The sequence below is a fragment of the Ceratotherium simum genome, chromosome 31 (assembly GCF_057802395.1).
Source record: "Ceratotherium simum simum isolate JZ-2026a chromosome 31, ASM5780239v1, whole genome shotgun sequence".
Classification (NCBI taxonomy): domain Eukaryota; kingdom Metazoa; phylum Chordata; class Mammalia; order Perissodactyla; family Rhinocerotidae; genus Ceratotherium; species Ceratotherium simum.
The window spans coordinates 22754255-22771681 of NC_141930.1; the positions used below are offsets into that span (position 1 = coordinate 22754255).

The window sequence follows — 17427 nt, forward strand, 5'->3', positions numbered from 1 at the left end:
CCCAAAACTTACAAATCTCATATATATAAGACCAAAGGTACATAACCACTAACTATATATATACACTTCCCATTACCAAAAGCATAACATAAATATCTCAATTTCAAAATTGTAGTAAGCAAACAGTTAAATTAAAATGGTGGAAGTGCTATACCTGAATCTAAAATAACTACTTCAAATATTATTGCAGACAAGAGAGAAATTTCTGAACGTTCTCTACCTCTGTCAAATCTCTACAATAATTAGTTCAATAAAGGTAAATCAAGAAGGAAATAACTTTTTTTGGTAACTAAAGTTACAGTAAATATCTTAAATGCCTCTGGTTAAAGAAAGTGGCTAAAATTCACTTGAAGCAATACCACTATGAATAATTATGAAAAATTTCAATATAAAGGGCCTTAGTTCTAAACCAAAAAATTATGAAGACTTTCACACAAAAGTACAAATACTAAAGATAACCATGATTACTTTTGCAACACATGAGAAAACCAGTCAGAATAATTTATAATGCCGTATTTGTTGAGAGATTATTTCTATAAATGCTCTTTACAGTTCTTATTCTCTGGACTCTGTCTCAGACTGTTTCTGAGCACAGACTCAAGAATGTCCTGGGTTTGAATCCCAAGTCCAACACTGAGAAGCTGGGTGATCTCTAGTTAGTGACTAAGCATCTCTAACTACTTCTCGGTTCAAGGAGGTTATTAATAGTAACTACCTCATCTCATCTGAGTATTCAATGACAGTATTACATAAAATACTACAAGATCCAAACAGGACCAAAAATTACTTCAGACCACATAAACAGAAGTTTTACAAGGCTAAAACTTGATGTGCTGGCACTATGTACATATACTATTCCATATTACTTTTGAAACACATGAGATGAAAAAGAAAGTTTCTGATGGTTGTCGACTAATCTCTTAGAAACAAAAAAAGCCCTCGATATCTAAAAGATTTATTGCTTAAAAATATAGTGTCACAAAGTATAAATTAGGTTGGGAGCAATGGATTTAAGTTGTGTGTTCTATAATATCATAACGTTTTTATTTTCCTAATGAGTTTAGATCACCTAAAATATTATGAGTTGACAGTGGTATGGGAGCAAAGACAGGTGAAATCTACCCACTGAGTAACGATGATCACTCAAAGAAATGCTACTCTCTGAAGCCTTCAAAGTAGACCTCTTATGATACTACACTGCCCCCCAAAGACTACAAGAGCAACCTGAATGTCACCTTGATCCTGGCTCCACTGAGGCGGTAGTAACTGTATAAGGAATGCATCAGAGCCAGGGTTGAGCTAAATGTGCTCCCCAGAATTTAAATATCTAACAGCCACTAGAGACAAAAATAAAGAAGAGGGTGCCTTTAGGTTATTTCTGGTGGGCTAATCATTTCAGCCCAAGGGATTCTGACATATCTGTTCTCTTTGATCCCTCTTTTATCAAATGTAGTTACGCAGTTTATTACCTCTTGAAAAAAATTCTTCACACTATTGGACTATTACACTAGTACATATTAGTCAGTATCTGAAACAGCTACCCATTTCAAAATTACAACTATTTCTTGTATTCATTAGATTCTCAGAAAGTTAGTCCATACTGCTAATATAGTAAAAAAGTGCCTACTTAAAATTTATCTAAATATATACTATACTGCTATTCTCACTCATTTCCTCTCTTCTATCCTTTCTCTTCTAATTCTAAGAAGCTGAGACTAAGAACAAAATATTCTCAAACACTAAGTAAATACAGTCTACAGTTATTTATAAATGATGAATAAATACATCTAAAAAGTCCTAAAAGACTATTCAAGGAGCATGTCAATCTAAGGAAAAAATGTTTATTGAAAGTATTTCAAGCATACTGACAACCAATTTGCATTAAATTAGAATCAGAATAAGAAACTAGCCATTGAGTTTCAGAAGCATACCTTTCTTTAAGAAATTCAACTGTCTTATAGACTTTAGTTTTTGAACATTACTTAATGACAATCTAATGTCTTGGAGACTGAGAGCCATTAAACAGTAATGAAATCCAAGCCAGTTCCATAGTCTGTACAAGTTCTTCAGGGAAAAAAGAACAGATGACTTACATGATTCTTCGCCTGTATCCTCTGCTCTATGAAGCAGAGTCAAATCAAGATAGAACATGGGCCTTAGGAGTCAGGTGATTCTTTGCTCTGGTCCTGACTACATCAAGTTAGGAAAGTCAACAGATCTGTGCATCATGTTTTCCCACCTACAAAAACAGCGACAATACCATATACCCTCTATCTCCTTATAGGAATGTTTTGAGGATTAATATTAAAATGAAGCCTAAAATGACAGTAAAGTGCTTTGCAATCATTTCCAGAGGGGAGGTAGGGAGAGGATACAAAAGGATATTGCCAAAATATAAGGCATTTTCTGCTACTTTTCTGAAACACTCTAAGATTGCCAAATTCAACCTTATTCTTTTAAACTGCAGTTGTACCAAACAATGGATGTGTCCTTCTGCTGGGAGAGAATGGAGAGGAGAGGAGGGAAAAGATAAATTCCCTTTCATATATTTGCCTATTTATAAACTTCAGGGATAGAAGGAAGCAGGCAGCAAGGCCCAAGGCTACTAGGTACAGGGGATCTCACACTTTTATCTGTGGTACCCTCAGGGAAAGGAACAGTACACCTTTATTCCAGGAAGCAAAAATTCTACTTGTTCATAAATAAAAATGATAATAAAGTCAGTTCTGAATTACGGATCAATTAGTAAATAATTATCCTTAAACTTCTACTACCCTTCACTACTATCCTGGTCAAGGATAATAAAAAGAATTATAATATTGAACACAGGGACAATTTGTTATGAAAAAGAATTCACATTTATAAACAAGTAATCCTAGAACTATTATTCACACTACAAAACCAATTTGCCTTACAGCGAGACTGATACAGAACCCCTTTTAAATTTTAGCTCCTTTAGTGGATTTATGTCATTAAGCATATACAGAAAAACACTCAGCAGAAAATCAAAGACACTAAAGCCAGGTGTTAGGCTAACACTGTCAACTGAAGATAATTCAGAAAAGAAATACAACACCTCTGAAATCATATTAAGTCAAATGAAAAGGATTATGCTTTTAAAACTTTAACAACTCCTCAGAGACATATATTTCTCATAAGTTTGATAAGTTCTGAATTCAATTAATACTCATATTCTTAGAACACTTAGGCCGTAGTTCAGGAAAAATAACTTTGCTTTCTGCTTCATAAAAGTAAAAAATAATTGTAACACAATTTTACTAGCTTGAAAACCAAGTCAGCTAAGGCAGAGTAGTTTTCCTCAAACACACACAGAGCTACTTCTATCAGCTCACTGGAGGTGCTGGCTTCCTGTAATTTGCCCTGCAGAGGCATAAAAATACAAGTAATGTATACGTGTATTTGTGCACTTGTAGTATCTACCATTTTAAAGCATCTTAATGATTACTGATACTTTCAGGCAGTAGAGTTTTTCCCTCCTGCCATGTCTGAGGCAACAGTCTTCCTGCACCTTAAAAAAGATGAGGTGAGGAAGGTAGAAAGAAATCCAGCAAACATAATGGCTACCAGCAGACTACTGCAATTGTAATTACAACAATCCTCACAGCATACAAAAGGGTTTATGGCTAGAATTATTACTTTTATTTTATAGATAGAGGGGAAATTCTGACCAAAAGGTGCAATGTGTTCAAGCTCACTTGGCAAGTCAGTAACCACAGGCAGTATTAGAACACAGGTCTCCTAGGATCCCAGTCCATCATTCTATCCATGGATGAAATTATGAACTGAACAATAAGGGGGAAAGAAAGAAAATTTCTTGGAATAAAGAACTACCCAAATAAATACTTTGTATGTGTGTCTAAATACATCTAACAGAGGTGATACTGATGGATTAAAAATATTTTAACAACAAAAAAAATTTATTTATAATCAATATGCAAAATTGTTTATAGATAATTTTTATCTTTAATATCAAAGATATTACTAGGACATACCTAAGTGAAATGACTATGTCACAAGTCAAAATTATAGTAATATAGTTAATAGTTTACAATGCTGTAGATGCTCTACTTGGTTTTGTTAAACAAGTTAAGTACTTCATAGAACTTGCATACTTACCTTAAAGCAGGTAACACAAAACACTTAGCATTTCAAATAGCCTTGCAAAGTGCCACCTCCCCACAGATCTAGGATAAAATAATTTATGCTAGGCAATAATGACCACAGATTCCACATATCTCCAAGTCTATATACTTCCTAATGGGCAGACTAGCAAAAAGAAATTAATAGATCATTCTTTTTAAATTTACAAATAAATTTTTTAAAACTTAAAATAAATCAACAATATCAAATTCTGAGGTTTATGCTTACAACACAGAATATAATTCTAAAGTTAAAATTTTAACTCTAAAAATTAAATTCTAAAAATTAAAGTTTATAAATGTTTATATACTCCAAGAAAATATAGCTTTAATCAAAACAAAGCAATAAATTTGTTACCTCATACAGTGCTGTATATTTGGTATGCATAAATTCTCAAATAAACTGGACTACAACTCAAAGAAAATTAACTAAGCTGCGTGTACAGGACCTATTCCCTTCAAATTTGCAATAACAAATAAAAACCTCAAGAATATAAAGAGCACCAATAGACACTGAACTTACATCTAAATGGCTACTGTAGAGCTTATTTTCTACGTAATACTTTGCTAGTAAAATAAAAAACAGGAAGCATAAATCTATTTATTCTAATTTCAAGCCCTATCACAAAATGTTATAAAAATATAATCTGCTGCAATGTTATTTAATTGGCACTGTCCCAAAAAAGCAGTTATTGTTCTATCCTTACTAATGTCACATGATTAATGTCATAATGTTTCAGTCAGCTGACTGTATTATACCACACTAATAAATACAAAATACACTTATTTTTTAAAATGCTTTACTTTCAATGATATACATATTTTTTAACTATAGAGTAAATTATATAATCCTGGCAGAAACCTCACAAATTATTTCCTTCCCAGGCCTTTCTAAAATACCAGATAGAGACATATCTTGCCATCAGGACTACACAGCAAGATGACACGCCTGTTGGGCTTTGCTCTCTCACGTGTTAGCGCCTCCTTGAAACTTACTTCAATAGAATCAGTGATCAACAGGGCAGTTTTCACCAATGTGCCATGGAATACTACGTGGGTTGCATGTTCCAACGTAACCCAGACACGTCAAACAAAATGTCCACTTATCTACATACATTTGTAGAAATTTTTGCGGCAGCAGTTACATAATACAGATAAACTGTAAAAATTAAAGAAATGTCACTACATTCATAATAAGACCTCCTTAACTCAAATACAACTAAGAAAACTGTTTCTTGTACCATTTTGGTTTCTATAAAAGTGGCTTCAAAGGAAGGAACTACCGAAGTTTTGCATGCATTTGGCTGCCTTAACCGCGATGAATATTTCTCTAACCCTACATTCCAGAAAAAAAAAAAACTGGGGCAAAAACAAAAAGCCCCCACATATTTTAAAAGTAACGTCAAACCAGTATTGGGAAATAACATAAAAATATCCAAACTCACCTTTATTTCCTTGCCCTTTAGGTCTCTGTGGAGCACGACGAAAGGTGTGGTAATGAGAAGGAAAAAAACAGAAGAGAGGGAAAGTGTGTTAATCAAAGACGTTATCAGAGACAAGTTATTTTAAACAATCCGCGTAGGAGGCAAAGCCACCGCATCCTCCAGGGCCACCAATGTCCCGGCCACCCCAGGCTGGAATCCTGCCCGCCGCCACCCGGGATCCGGGCCCTGGAGCTCGCCCGGGCTCAGCCCCACGTCCGCCGCCCTCCGGACGCGGTCCTGCCCCCACCCAGCGCGGCCCGCGCCGCCCGCCTCGGCCGCGGGCCCCGGGCAGACGCACGGCCGGCCGGGGCGCAGGACCGCCGCAACTTGTGCCCGGCCACCGTTACGGGGCCGGCGGCGGCGGCGGCGGGGAGGAGCCGGAGCCCCGCGCGAGGGTGGAGCTCCGGCGCTGGGGCCTCCGCCGAGCCTGAGGCCTCTGCTCCCTCACCTGATCCACGCTAGTGGCTGACATTCTTCACCGCAACCCGAGAGCCGCCGCCGCCGCCGCCGCCGCCTGGGCCTCTCCCCGCGCACTCACAGCAGTTGGCGCCGCCCTCGGCCGAGGGACTGCTCCAGCCGCCGCCGCTGCCGCCGCCTGCTGAGAAGCCAGAAAGCGGGCCTCGCGCTCGGGAGGCGGTGGAAGGGGCCCGTCTTCTCCGCTTGCACGCTCCTCTTCCCCGTCTCGCTCCGCTTCTCGGGTCCACAATGGCGGACAGACTCCTTAGTCTCACTTCCGCTCCGAGCCTCCCTGACCTTCCGCTCTCCACTCTGACGTCCGAGCTCACCTCGCTCTTCCTCCCCCACCCTCCCGCCACCGACCTTGGCTCCGCCTCCGCCTCGCCACGTCACCGGCGACGGCACCCGCGCGGCCGACCCCGGCGCATGCGCCGAGGGGGCGTGAGCCTGTGCGCTCGCCAGGGCCAACTTCCAGGGTCGCGTCGGTGGCTTCCTTCTGGCCCGCCGGGAGGCCGCGGGAAGTCGGGCCAGAGCCGGATTCCGTCGCACTCTGGGCAGGAAGTGGGCCTGGGCGGGAGGCGGCGGCTGCGGGGGACTGGAGAGCCGGGCCGAAGGCGCGGGGCCGGCGGCGCCTTCCTGGCGGCGGACTGCACGTTGGCCGGCTGGTTGGAACGCTGCAGCCGCAGGCACGGGCGCGCCAGCTCCGGGTGAGCGAGCAGCGGTGGCCGGGCCTCCGCAGGATCCTCCCGCGGCCATCCAGGGCCCTGTGGGCGGCGGGGTGAGTCAGCCGCCCTGGGGACAGAGTTGCTGGGCCGTCCGCGCGAGCCAGCACGTGCAGCGAAAGTGGCTGCGTTGCAGCTCTGGGCACCGACACTTAGAAGCAAATAAGAGGTCCGCCGACAGGTGTTTGTTCCCTCCAAACCCCAGGCACAGGATGAGAATTACAATTCGACCGTAACCTCTGGGGTCAAACGTTGCCACCCAGTTCATGGACTTGTGTTCCTCTGCCCTGACGTTGTTGATTTTGGCGAGTGAATCAAGTTACCTTAGGAAAGAAGCATAGTTGCGTTTTTTCACTCATAAAAGGAGAGACCATTAAAATTTCAATAGAAACTGATAAAGTTCCTTTTCTGCAAATTGGCAAAACCAAAGGAGCCAATTTGCAACGTTTTGAAATATTTGCTGAAATAACATCTTTGCAATAAAGGCAAAGATTCCTTGCCTAACAGGTGTGATGTGGACTCTGTAAAGAAATAATTTAAATAACCAAATCCTTTATTTCAAAGCCATCAAATAAGTGATCATTTAGAAAGTATAAAATTGCTGAATTATAGGATTAATTTTGGGTTTTACAATGCAACAATATTTTAGAAGCACTGAGTAATAGAACTGAAACTTGAGAGTCCACTGTTTCATATAAATGACCAAGAGGCATTTTTCGGGTCTGGTCAACTTCCCTGCCCTTCCAGTTTGCCCGGCCTCCCAGGGACTCTCCTGATTTTCAGCTTAGGCTGAGCCCACTTGCCATTTCTCAAGATTCCTCCCACCCTTCCAGTTGTCGCTGTTAATCTCTCCAGTCTACCCATCCTCCACTCCCACACAGACCTTTTTAGTTTGAAAGTGTTTGCTACTACATGTTGTGAGTGGGGAAATAGAAAGTAAACAGGAAGAATCCTGTGAAATCTTGCAGGCCTTGTCTTTGATCCTTAATTATCCTAGTTAAAAAGCATGGCTTTGGAATCCAATCTTGAATTCTGGCTGTGCTAGAGTTAGGTGTATAACCTTGGGAAAGTTGATGAAGCCTTCTAAGCCTTAGTTTCCTCATGAGTAAAATTAGGTCAGATATGTACCACTCTTGGCACAGTAAGCTTTCAACATACAGTTGCTATACAGGGCTAGTTTCTGGTTCCTTTGCTAAATAATTTTCAGAATGGTGGTAATACATTCATTGAGTGTTCATTATATGTCAGGCACTGTAATAATTATTTAAATCCTCACAGCACCCATGTGTAAGTGCTGTTATAAAAACTGACATACAGTGAGGTTAAGAGAGGTGCCCAAAATAACACAGCTAGTCACTGAGAGCCAGGATTTGAACACAGGCAGCTTGGCTCCAGAGCTTGCACTGTAGCCACCATGTAATACTGCCTGATGACATGATGTTCTAGTGAGTTTCCATTCTGTTTCATTCCTGCCCCTCAACACACTCCTTCCTTCCTTATTGTGCTTCCTAGCATTGAGGTCTGAACTTGCAGAATGGAATGCTAACTGCCCTGATATATAAACCTATTTAATTTAATATTAAATTTTTTTGAAGTACATTTGGGAACTGTCTAAAATCATCTCCACTGCCTCCAGAAGTATGCAGATGATATTCTAGAAAATGCTGCTCTTGAGTCTAGAACCTAGACAAAATTTCACTCTTCTACTGGGCCACTGGTATATCAGCCTCCTGGTGAACAGAGATACAGAGCTTGGAAAGGAGAGGGCAGGCTGGATTTCAGCCCCCATTTTACCTTGTGGCCACCTTGGCGCCTTTATCCAGTGAACTTCCATCCTGCACAACTATAAGCAATGGCCCCACAGAGTCTGCAGGACTCCTGATTGTATCGAACTGACTGAACTGATTGTAGCAGTTCGAATTAGGGTCAGCTACAGGTGACATCAAGTCCAAAATAACGAGAACTTAAGACAGAGGTCTGTTTTTCTCTCATTCAAAGGAAGTCTGGAGGTAGTCAGTCCGGGGCTTGGGCTGCTGTTACAGTTTCAGGTATCCGGCTCCTTCTAGCTCCACCATCCTCGTGATAACACTCCCACCTATGGTCCAAGATGACTGCTCAACTTCCAGCGATCAAAATCACATTCCTACCAGCGGAAAGCAAGGTGAAGAAAGGTACGTCTCGTCCCTTGAAGGGCATTTTTTCGAAATTGCATTTCCCACTTCCACCTACCTCCTACTAACTAGAACACAGTCTTATGGAAACACCTAGTTGAAGGAATCTTGGAAGATATATTCTGATATGTTCTGCGTGGCCATGTGCACAGCTGAAAATCAGAAAATTTACTATTAAGGAAGAAGGGGGCAATGGATAGTGAGAGATAAATAGTAATAAACTGTGAGCGTAGCAATTACCCAGATTCACGTTCTTACCTAACAGCATTTAAACTTACCTTTGAATTTTGCCAGTATCTTACCTAATAGCATTTAAACTTACCTTTGAATTTTGCCAGTATTTAAGACCAAACTTTTAAGGCTTTTCGTTATCTTTAAGTAACATAGTAAGTGAAACCACCATGGAAAATTCAACTTGAAGATTGATTGTGGCATTTTTAAAAGTAAGGTATCCTTAAATATCATGCTTAAGGTAAAACTAATAGCTAAGAAGGACACTGAATAAAGCTCCCCCCCTCAAGATAATTAAACCTACTTTGAAACAGAAAAGTCAATAACTTTTTTATTCATTCTTGTGTTTACTGTGGGGAAATTTACAATGACAAGAAAAGCCAGAAAACACGAAGTAGCCTTAAGGTTTCCCTAAACCAATGTTTTCCAAAGTGTTTCCCAGGAGTCTAACAGCATTATCTCTGGGGAACTTAATGCAAATGCTAATTTGGGGGACCCACCATATTAACCAAATCAGAAACCCTAGGGTTGGGACCAAACTCCATGTATGGTGGCGAGGAGGGAACTTCTTTATTTTGAAATAACTGTAGATGAACAAGAGTGTTGCAAAGATAGTACAGAGAGTTCTTCTGTATCTTTCACCCAGCTTCCCCTAATGTTCACATCTTACATGACCACAGTGCGTTTATCAAAACTAGGGAATTGACATTGGTACAATACTGTTAACTACAGACTATTCAAATTTCCAGTTTTTTCACTAATGTTCTTTTTCTGTCTCCTTCAATTTGTGACAGTTCCTTGGTCTTTCCTTGTCTTTCATGACCTTGACAATTTTGAAGAGTACTAGGCAGATATTTTTTAGAATGAACCTCAAATTGAGTTTGTCTGATGTTTTCCCATGAGTAGACTGGGATTAGGGATTTGGGGGGACAATACCACAAGTGAGGTGCCTTTCTCATTGCATCATATCAAGGGGCACATGACATCAATATGACTTATCACTAGTGATGTTAATCTTGGTCATTTGGTTAAGGTGGCATCTGCCAGGTGTCTCCACGGCAAAGTTACTGTTTTCCACTTTCCATACTCCAGTCTTGCAAGTTGAGTTATTAAATCCAGCTCTCAAATCCACATTCAAGGAGAAGAGAACTAAAGCTCCACCTCTTGGAGTACCTACTTGTATTATTTGGAATTCATGTGATCCAGTACTGTCATTATTTATTTCCTTACTCAAATTGTTCCAAGCTTTGGCCACTGGGAGATCAGGTTAACTTTCGTGTCCTTTTGACATGCCCCCATCCTTTTTTTTTTCAGCACCTCGCTTTGGAGCACAAGAATTTTTTCCTCCTTTCATTGCTTCTCATGTTTACTACAGGGAAATTTACAATGACAAGGAAAAGGCAGCAGAAAACATCAAGTAACCCTAAAGTTTCCCTAAAGCATATCCAAGTATGGTCTGGGGATAAGAGTATCAGTGCTACTTAGGAGTTTGTTAGAAATGCAAATTCTCTAGGGCCCCACCCCATAGTTACAAAATCAGAAACTCTGGGGTGGGTCCCAATAAGCTGTGTTTCATCAAGCCCAGCAGGTGATTCTGAGGCACACTGAGTTTTAGAACCACTGCACTTAAGTTTCCTCAAAGATCCAGGTCAAAAATCTACCCGGAGAACCCATAAATTCTGTTATCAGCCCTCGTGAAAGTGCTTTTGAAGAGCTTCTGGTTATTTGCATTAAAAATAAAGCACATAAGACATGGACAGATATTTCACCAAAGAGGATGTACAGATGGCAAATAAGCATGGGAAAAGATGTTCAACATCTTTAGCCATTAGAGAAATGCAAATTAAAACCACAATGAGATATCACGACACACCTATCAGAATTGCTAAAATGAAGTGACCAAATGCTGGTGAGGTGGTAGAGAAACTGCATCACTCAAATATTGCTGGTGGGATTGTAAATGGGTACAGCCACGATGGAGAACAGCTGGCCAATTCCCTATAAAACTAAGCTCATGGATACTCATCCCAGAGAAATGAAAACTTCTTGTCAGCTAAATAATGGCCCCACAATGATGTCCACGTACTAACCTTCGCAATTTGTGAATATGTTACTTTATGTGGCAGAAGGGTCTTTGCGGTTGTAATTAACGATCTTGAGATGCAGAGATTATTTTGGATGATCCAAGTGGGTCCAGTATAATTACAAGGGCCCTTATAAGAGGGAGGCAGGAGAGCCAGAGTCAGAGAATCCTGTGGTATTGAAAGCAGAGGTTGGATTAATGCAGCCTGGAGCCAAGGAATGCCAGCCAACTCTGGAAAGAAAAGGAAAGGATCAAAAAGAGTCTGTCCTAGAGGCTTCCAAAAGGAACTCAGACTTCTGACCTCCATAACTGTAAGATAATAAATTTGAGATTTTTAAATTAAGTTTGTGGTAATTTGTTACAGCAGCAAAAGTAAACTGATGTACTTTTATCTTCACACCAAAACCTGTACACAAATTTTTATGGCAGCTTTATTCATAATAACCAAAAACTGGAAACAACCTAGTCCTTCAGTGAATGAATGACTAAACAAACTGTGCTACACCCACACCTGCAACACTAGTCAGTAATGAAAAGGAAAAAACTATGGATATAGGCAACAACTTCAGTGAGTCTCATGCTAGGTGAAAAAGGCCAGTCCCAAGAGTTTATATACTGTGTGATTCCATTTATATAACATTCTTGAAATGACAAAATTATGGAAATAGAGAACAGATTTGTGGTTGCTGAGGGGTTAAGGAAAAGTTGGGGGCAAGAGAGAAGTGGGTTTGACTATAAACAGGTAACAGGAGGCATCCTCCTGGTGATGGAAAGTTCTGTGTCTTGACTGTATGGATGTCATTATCCTGGTTGTGATACTACTGTATGGTTTGCAAGATGTTTCCACTGGGGGGAACCTGGGTAAAGAGTATACTGTATCTTATTATTCTTATTCTTATTCTATTCCTTCTTACAGTATATGTGAACATACAATTATCTCAAAACAAAAAGCGTAATTTTAAATAAGCAGTCACATCTCTCCTAAAAAGATAAAACAGACATTACGAAGAAATAACATGCCTCTTATCAAATGAGATTATGTATAGAGTTATTATATTTTATTTTTGAAGAATATTTAAAGATGTGGAAAAATATGTTAATGTTAAATAAAAAGGGAGGACCCAATCAGTATGATTCCAATCCTTTAATTTACTCTGTGCATAAACACAGAAGAAATAAATGAAAATGTTAACTCAGTATCAATTTATATTGTTATTTTCTTCTTTGTAACTTTCTGTTTTCCAGATTTTCTACTCTTATAATTTAAAAGAGTTAACAAGAATTTACCTGTAAAATAGTTATGGATGAAATGATATAATGTCTGAGATTTGTGTCAAAACAACCCAGTTATGGAGAGGAGAAAGAGGAAACAAGACTAGCTATGAGTTGTTAATTGTTGAGACTGGGTCATGGGCACCTGGGGGTTCATTATGCTATTCTCTCTACTTACATGCGTGAAGTTTTCCATAATAAAATGTTTTAAAAGAAGAATTAGCTCATTAATTTTTTTGGTAATTAAAAACAAACAAATGTACAGTCGATTCTCATTATTCTCAGTCATTAGGTTCTATCAAGTCTCTGGAAACACTGAATTAGCAACTACTGAACCATTGCTTCCAGGGAAAATGCAGAGTTATGTTCCCGTGAGCCCCTGGTCACAATGTTTATATCAACCAATCAAAACAAAACCTTGTTTTATTTATGTTTCTGCTTAAGGACACCTTATTCCACGTATATTGTTGATTCATTAACATTTGGAAATCAGGGCCAACATTATAGGCCAGCACTATAACTCAGGCCTGAACCTTATCTAACTTAGCTTATCTAACACACGCATTTTCTCCATAAGGCACTTCACAGTCTTCTCACACTTAGGAACACTAGAGAGCATTTCAGCGCTATGCTTAGGGGCCATTTTAAACGGTGAAATCAGCAACAAAAAGCATGAAAATATGGAAATCGTGGCACTAAATAGACCACAAATATGACATGTGTTTACAGTATGAGACCTGAAGTAAGAAGGCAGAGTGTGGCCTTGTTAGACCTCAGCTGGGAACATGTGCGTCCTTGAGCAACTCAAATTTTCCCCTGCTCTGCACGTGTGTGTGTCTACCATCACAAAAGTGTTCGATGTTTGATATGGGGGTTACAAATAAATTTTAAGAAGTAGGCATATTTTCAAAAACAGAATCCAGGAATAATAAGGATTAAGTGTAATTAAAGTGACAAGCATAGTGATTAGCACAATGTAAGTGATAATTAAGTGTTCCTTTCCCTTCTTATAGGTACAGACTATGATGCTGATTTATTAAAGAAAGTTTTATATGAGTGCTGTGGTTCTCATACAAGTAAGTTTAGAGTGAGTTAAATATGTTAGAAAACAATGTGTAGATTAGACAAATATGTCATTTGGAGTTGATTAAAAGTGGTGGTGGGGGCCAGCCAGGTGGTGTAATGGTTAAGTTCAGGCACGGCCCAGGTTCACAGGTTCAGATCCCAGGCAGGGACCTACACCACTCATCAAGCCATGCTGTGGTGGCAACCCACATACAAAATAGAGGAAGATGGGCACAGATGTTAGCTCAGGGTGAATCTTCCTCAGCAAAAAGAGGAGGATTGGCAACAGATGTTAGCTCAGGGCCAATCTTCATCACACACACATACAAAAAAGTGGTGATTGGGTCATAAAAAGTTGGACAGAACCTCCCAGCCTATGAAAAAATCAGATTTAACTTAAATGTTTTAAAATTATAACATTTTTTTCAATATTAAACCCTCCATAAACTGGAAGACTGACTACATGTTATTAGCTGAGATTTGTGCTTCCCTGAATTTCACATTTGCATCAAACAAAATATTTTAAAAGGAAAACTATTCATTTTAAGGTGAAAATATTGAGGTATTCCAGTTTTGTTTTATTTTTCAAAAATCATTTTTTTTAAATTGGAGACTTCAAAAGGAACATGTTGATGTTTCTGATAAATATAGCAAAAACAATGAAATTAAATTTAGATTGTACAAGAGTACAAGAAGACAATGCTTGTAAATCATTCAAATATCAGAAAAATCACTGGATCTTTAAAACATTGAATGAATATGTTAATTAAAATCTTGTTTAATAAAATTAAGTGTATAAAGCTCCTGAAACTGACCAAAAGACCTCTTTTTTAGTAACAATATTATTGTTTCTCATTAATCTACAAACCCTGAATGCCTTCTGGATTATAGCACATTTTGAGGCATTTGGGGGGTATGTAAAACAAACAGGATCCTTATCCTCTAAAGAACTTTTCTAGTTATGAAGATAAAACCTGCCCATATTAATACCTCGGTTGGATAGTGGTTTACAATTTTCAGGAATGTTTTTGCCTACATTTTTATATGAGCCTCATCTCAGTCCTCTGAGGCAGGACAGGTGGTTATATAACCCATTCATGAAAGACTAAAGTTAGACTGGGATTGTAATAGTAAGTGATAAAATGATAGAACTGGGATTAGAACACAGATTTTCAGATGATTAGGCCAGTTTTCTGATCAAGCTTTGGGCAATTTTTTGGAAAGGTTTTTGCGTTTACCAAAATAATGAAATTCATGTGCCAAGCACCATAGGAGTTTTATGAGATAAATAGAAGTTAGGAAGTGGGCCTTGAAGAGTGGATGACATTTACATGGGCAGTGAAGAGGAAAAGTCTAGATAGTGGGAGCGTTGTGGACAGGAGCATGGAAGCAGAAACTCAGCAGTGGTATTATGAGGTGATGTGCGGAGGGGGGCAAGAATCTTGGAACTGCTGATTTGTGAAGAGGCAATCTCAGGAGCACTTGGGCAGAGAACTCCCCTAACTCTTACTCTCTCCCCTACCCCACCCGTAAAAGTGCAATGAGAATAGACCACAGGGTGCTGTCCCAGGGTCACTGGATCATGGCCAATGAGAGATGAGTTACCATGACTTCAGCCCAGCAGAGTGGATGTGGAAATAAATAAAGTAACTGCCCTTCCCGCCAACTGCAAACCCAAGGGAGTACACCTCTCCCTTGTAGATATGGTGGCCCACTGTTTCAGACTAGACGCATGACAGTCCTAGAGAAGAAAAGGATCAGGTACCTCAGGCCTAGAGGAGCCAGTGCAGTGACTGCAGCTATTCCTGCCACTACAAGAGTGACCCTACCTTGGTAAAAAGTAAAAGTGACACGTGAGTAATTGGCAGTGGTCCACATGTGTGAACAGAGAATTACAAACTGTTGATAGCTGCAGAAGGGACGGGTTTTTTGTACTACTCAGCAACACTGGTGGAAATAACAGATTTGGGGGTCACAGCTCCCATAATTTCGTATGGGAGTGCTCAATCTTCTGATCCCTATTCTTCTAGGCAGGGTGAGCTTGGGGAATCGTTATTTTGTTTAGGCAGGCTTCTCTGCCTAGAATGCCCTACCTTTGTTTGGGCTGCTACAACAAAATACCACAGACTGGTAGTTTATACACAGCAGAAATTTACTTCTCACAGTTCTGGAGGCTGGAAATCCAGGATCAAGGTGCCAGCATGGTCACATTCTAGTGAGGCCCCTCTTTCTGGTACATCTCCCAGTGTCCTCACATGGCAGTAGGGGCAAGGGAACTCTGTGGGGTCTCTTTTTTATAAGAACACTAATCTCATTCATGAGGGCTCTGCCCTCATGACCTAATCACCTCTCAAAGATCCCACATTTCCTAAAACCATCACATCAGGCATTAGGATTTCAACATATGAATTTTGGGGGAACATAAACGTTCAGACCACAGCATGCCCTTCCTCACCTTTTAACATTTTTTAATTCTTCAAGGCCCAACTGTTACTTTTCCTGTAACACCTCTGATCTTACCAGCCAAAATTAATTGCCCCCTCCTCCAAACCCCCAGAGTACTTTTTTTTTTTTTTTGTGAGGAAGATCAGCCCTGAGCTAACATCCATGCTAATCCTCCTCTTTTTGCTAAGGAAGACCAGCTCTGAGCTAACATCTATTGTCAATCCTCCTCCTTTTTTCCCCCAAAGCCCCAGCAGATAGTTGTATGTCATAGTTGCACATCCTTCTAGTTGCTGTATGTGGCACGCGGCCTCAGCATGGCCGGAGAAGCGGTGCATTGGTGCACGCTCGGGATCCGAACCTGGGCCGCCAGTAGTGGAGCTCGAGCACTTAACTGCTAAGCCACGGGGCCGGCCCCCCCCAGAGTACTTTTTAAATAATAAACTATCATATAGGTCTGACTCATAAATACAATTAATTGAGTGCCTATTATCTGGCTGATGTGTGCTAGGTCATTTACATATGTTATTTAATTTAGCCCTCACTGCAGTGTATCCGCGTCTTACACGAGTCATTCGGCATTGGAGATAGTAAGTAACTTGCTTAACATCATTTGGGTACACATATATTGGTTTGTAATGCGCCGATACACACTCTCCCGTTTGTTAGTAATGTTGTGACAAGAACTCTGGTGATGAGGACTCTGGAATAGAGACTGTCCAGGAAGGCTTCATAAGGTCAGCTAGGCTGTACATAAGTAGTTAAGAGGCAGGATCTGGAGTAGGACCACCTGAGTGTGCATCTTGGCTTTTGCATTTACTATCTATGTGACCTTGGGCTAATTCTTCACCATATCCGTGCTTTGGTGTGGTACGTGCCTCCTAGGGTTCTTTGAAAGATTAAATGAGAGGTAAGTATGTGCAGGGCTTGGCACCATCCTTGGCAGGTAATAAACACTCAATAAACGTTAGCAATTATCATCATCATTAAATATTAAAATGTACAAAAGACTTGTGGCAAGAGCTCTGGAATTTTACTAAAAAAGTCTGGATCGTATTCTAAGTCTGCCTCTTTAAAAGGCGTGTCTTGAACAAGTATTTAACACTTTCAATTCCAACTTCTTAATTTTTAAGATGGACAAAAATATATTAGGATTATTTTGGGGTCGAGTGAGAAATTATATCCAAAAATACTTTGTGCAACTATTAAGTGCTTTACAAATATGTTGGATCAATAATATTTATTGTGAACTAATCTTTAAATATTTTGTGCATTTTATACACTGTTTGCACATTTAGGTTTAAAGAAATTACTAAATCCAAAAGTGTGTAGCTAATGATG

At 39.9% G+C, this 17427-nt stretch overlaps 2 protein-coding genes across 11 annotated transcripts in view; one reads left to right on the forward strand and one right to left on the reverse strand.

The window, feature by feature from the left end:
• Positions 1-6234, reverse strand: part of YTHDF3 (YTH N6-methyladenosine RNA binding protein F3) — a 38175-nt gene extending 31941 nt beyond the window's left edge. For 5 of the 8 annotated variants that reach the window (XM_014791558.2, XM_087420518.1, XM_087420517.1 and 2 more), the window contains exons 1-3: positions 6093-6206; positions 5606-5630; positions 2094-2239 (exon numbers count right to left, since the gene is read on the reverse strand). In XM_014791558.2, coding sequence (XP_014647044.1) covers positions 2094-2151 — 58 coding nt within the window. In that variant the 5' untranslated portion in view covers positions 2152-2239; positions 5606-5630; positions 6093-6206. Of the gene's footprint in view, positions 1-2093; positions 2240-4137; positions 4206-5605; positions 5631-6092 lie in introns of all 8 variants that reach the window. The other 3 variants (XM_087420514.1, XM_087420520.1, XM_087420515.1) reach the window with 3 other exon arrangements.
• Positions 6235-6349: 115 nt separating this feature from the next.
• Positions 6350-14372, forward strand: LOC147913041 (uncharacterized). 3 transcript variants are annotated; one of them, XR_015549248.1, is made up of 3 exons: positions 6350-6807; positions 8821-8993; positions 10539-14372. XR_015549248.1 is itself a non-coding variant. In XM_087420521.1 (2 exons), exons 1-2 carry the CDS (start codon positions 6350-6352, stop codon positions 8903-8905), a joined length of 543 nt encoding a protein of 180 aa, XP_087276647.1. In that variant the 3' UTR covers positions 8906-14372. The 3 variants fall into 3 exon arrangements, 1 of the variants encoding a protein (XP_087276647.1); XR_015549249.1 differs by having other exon boundaries at positions 6350-6878; positions 8821-14372; XM_087420521.1 differs by having other exon boundaries at positions 8821-14372.
• Positions 14373-17427: the final 3055 nt, after the last annotated feature.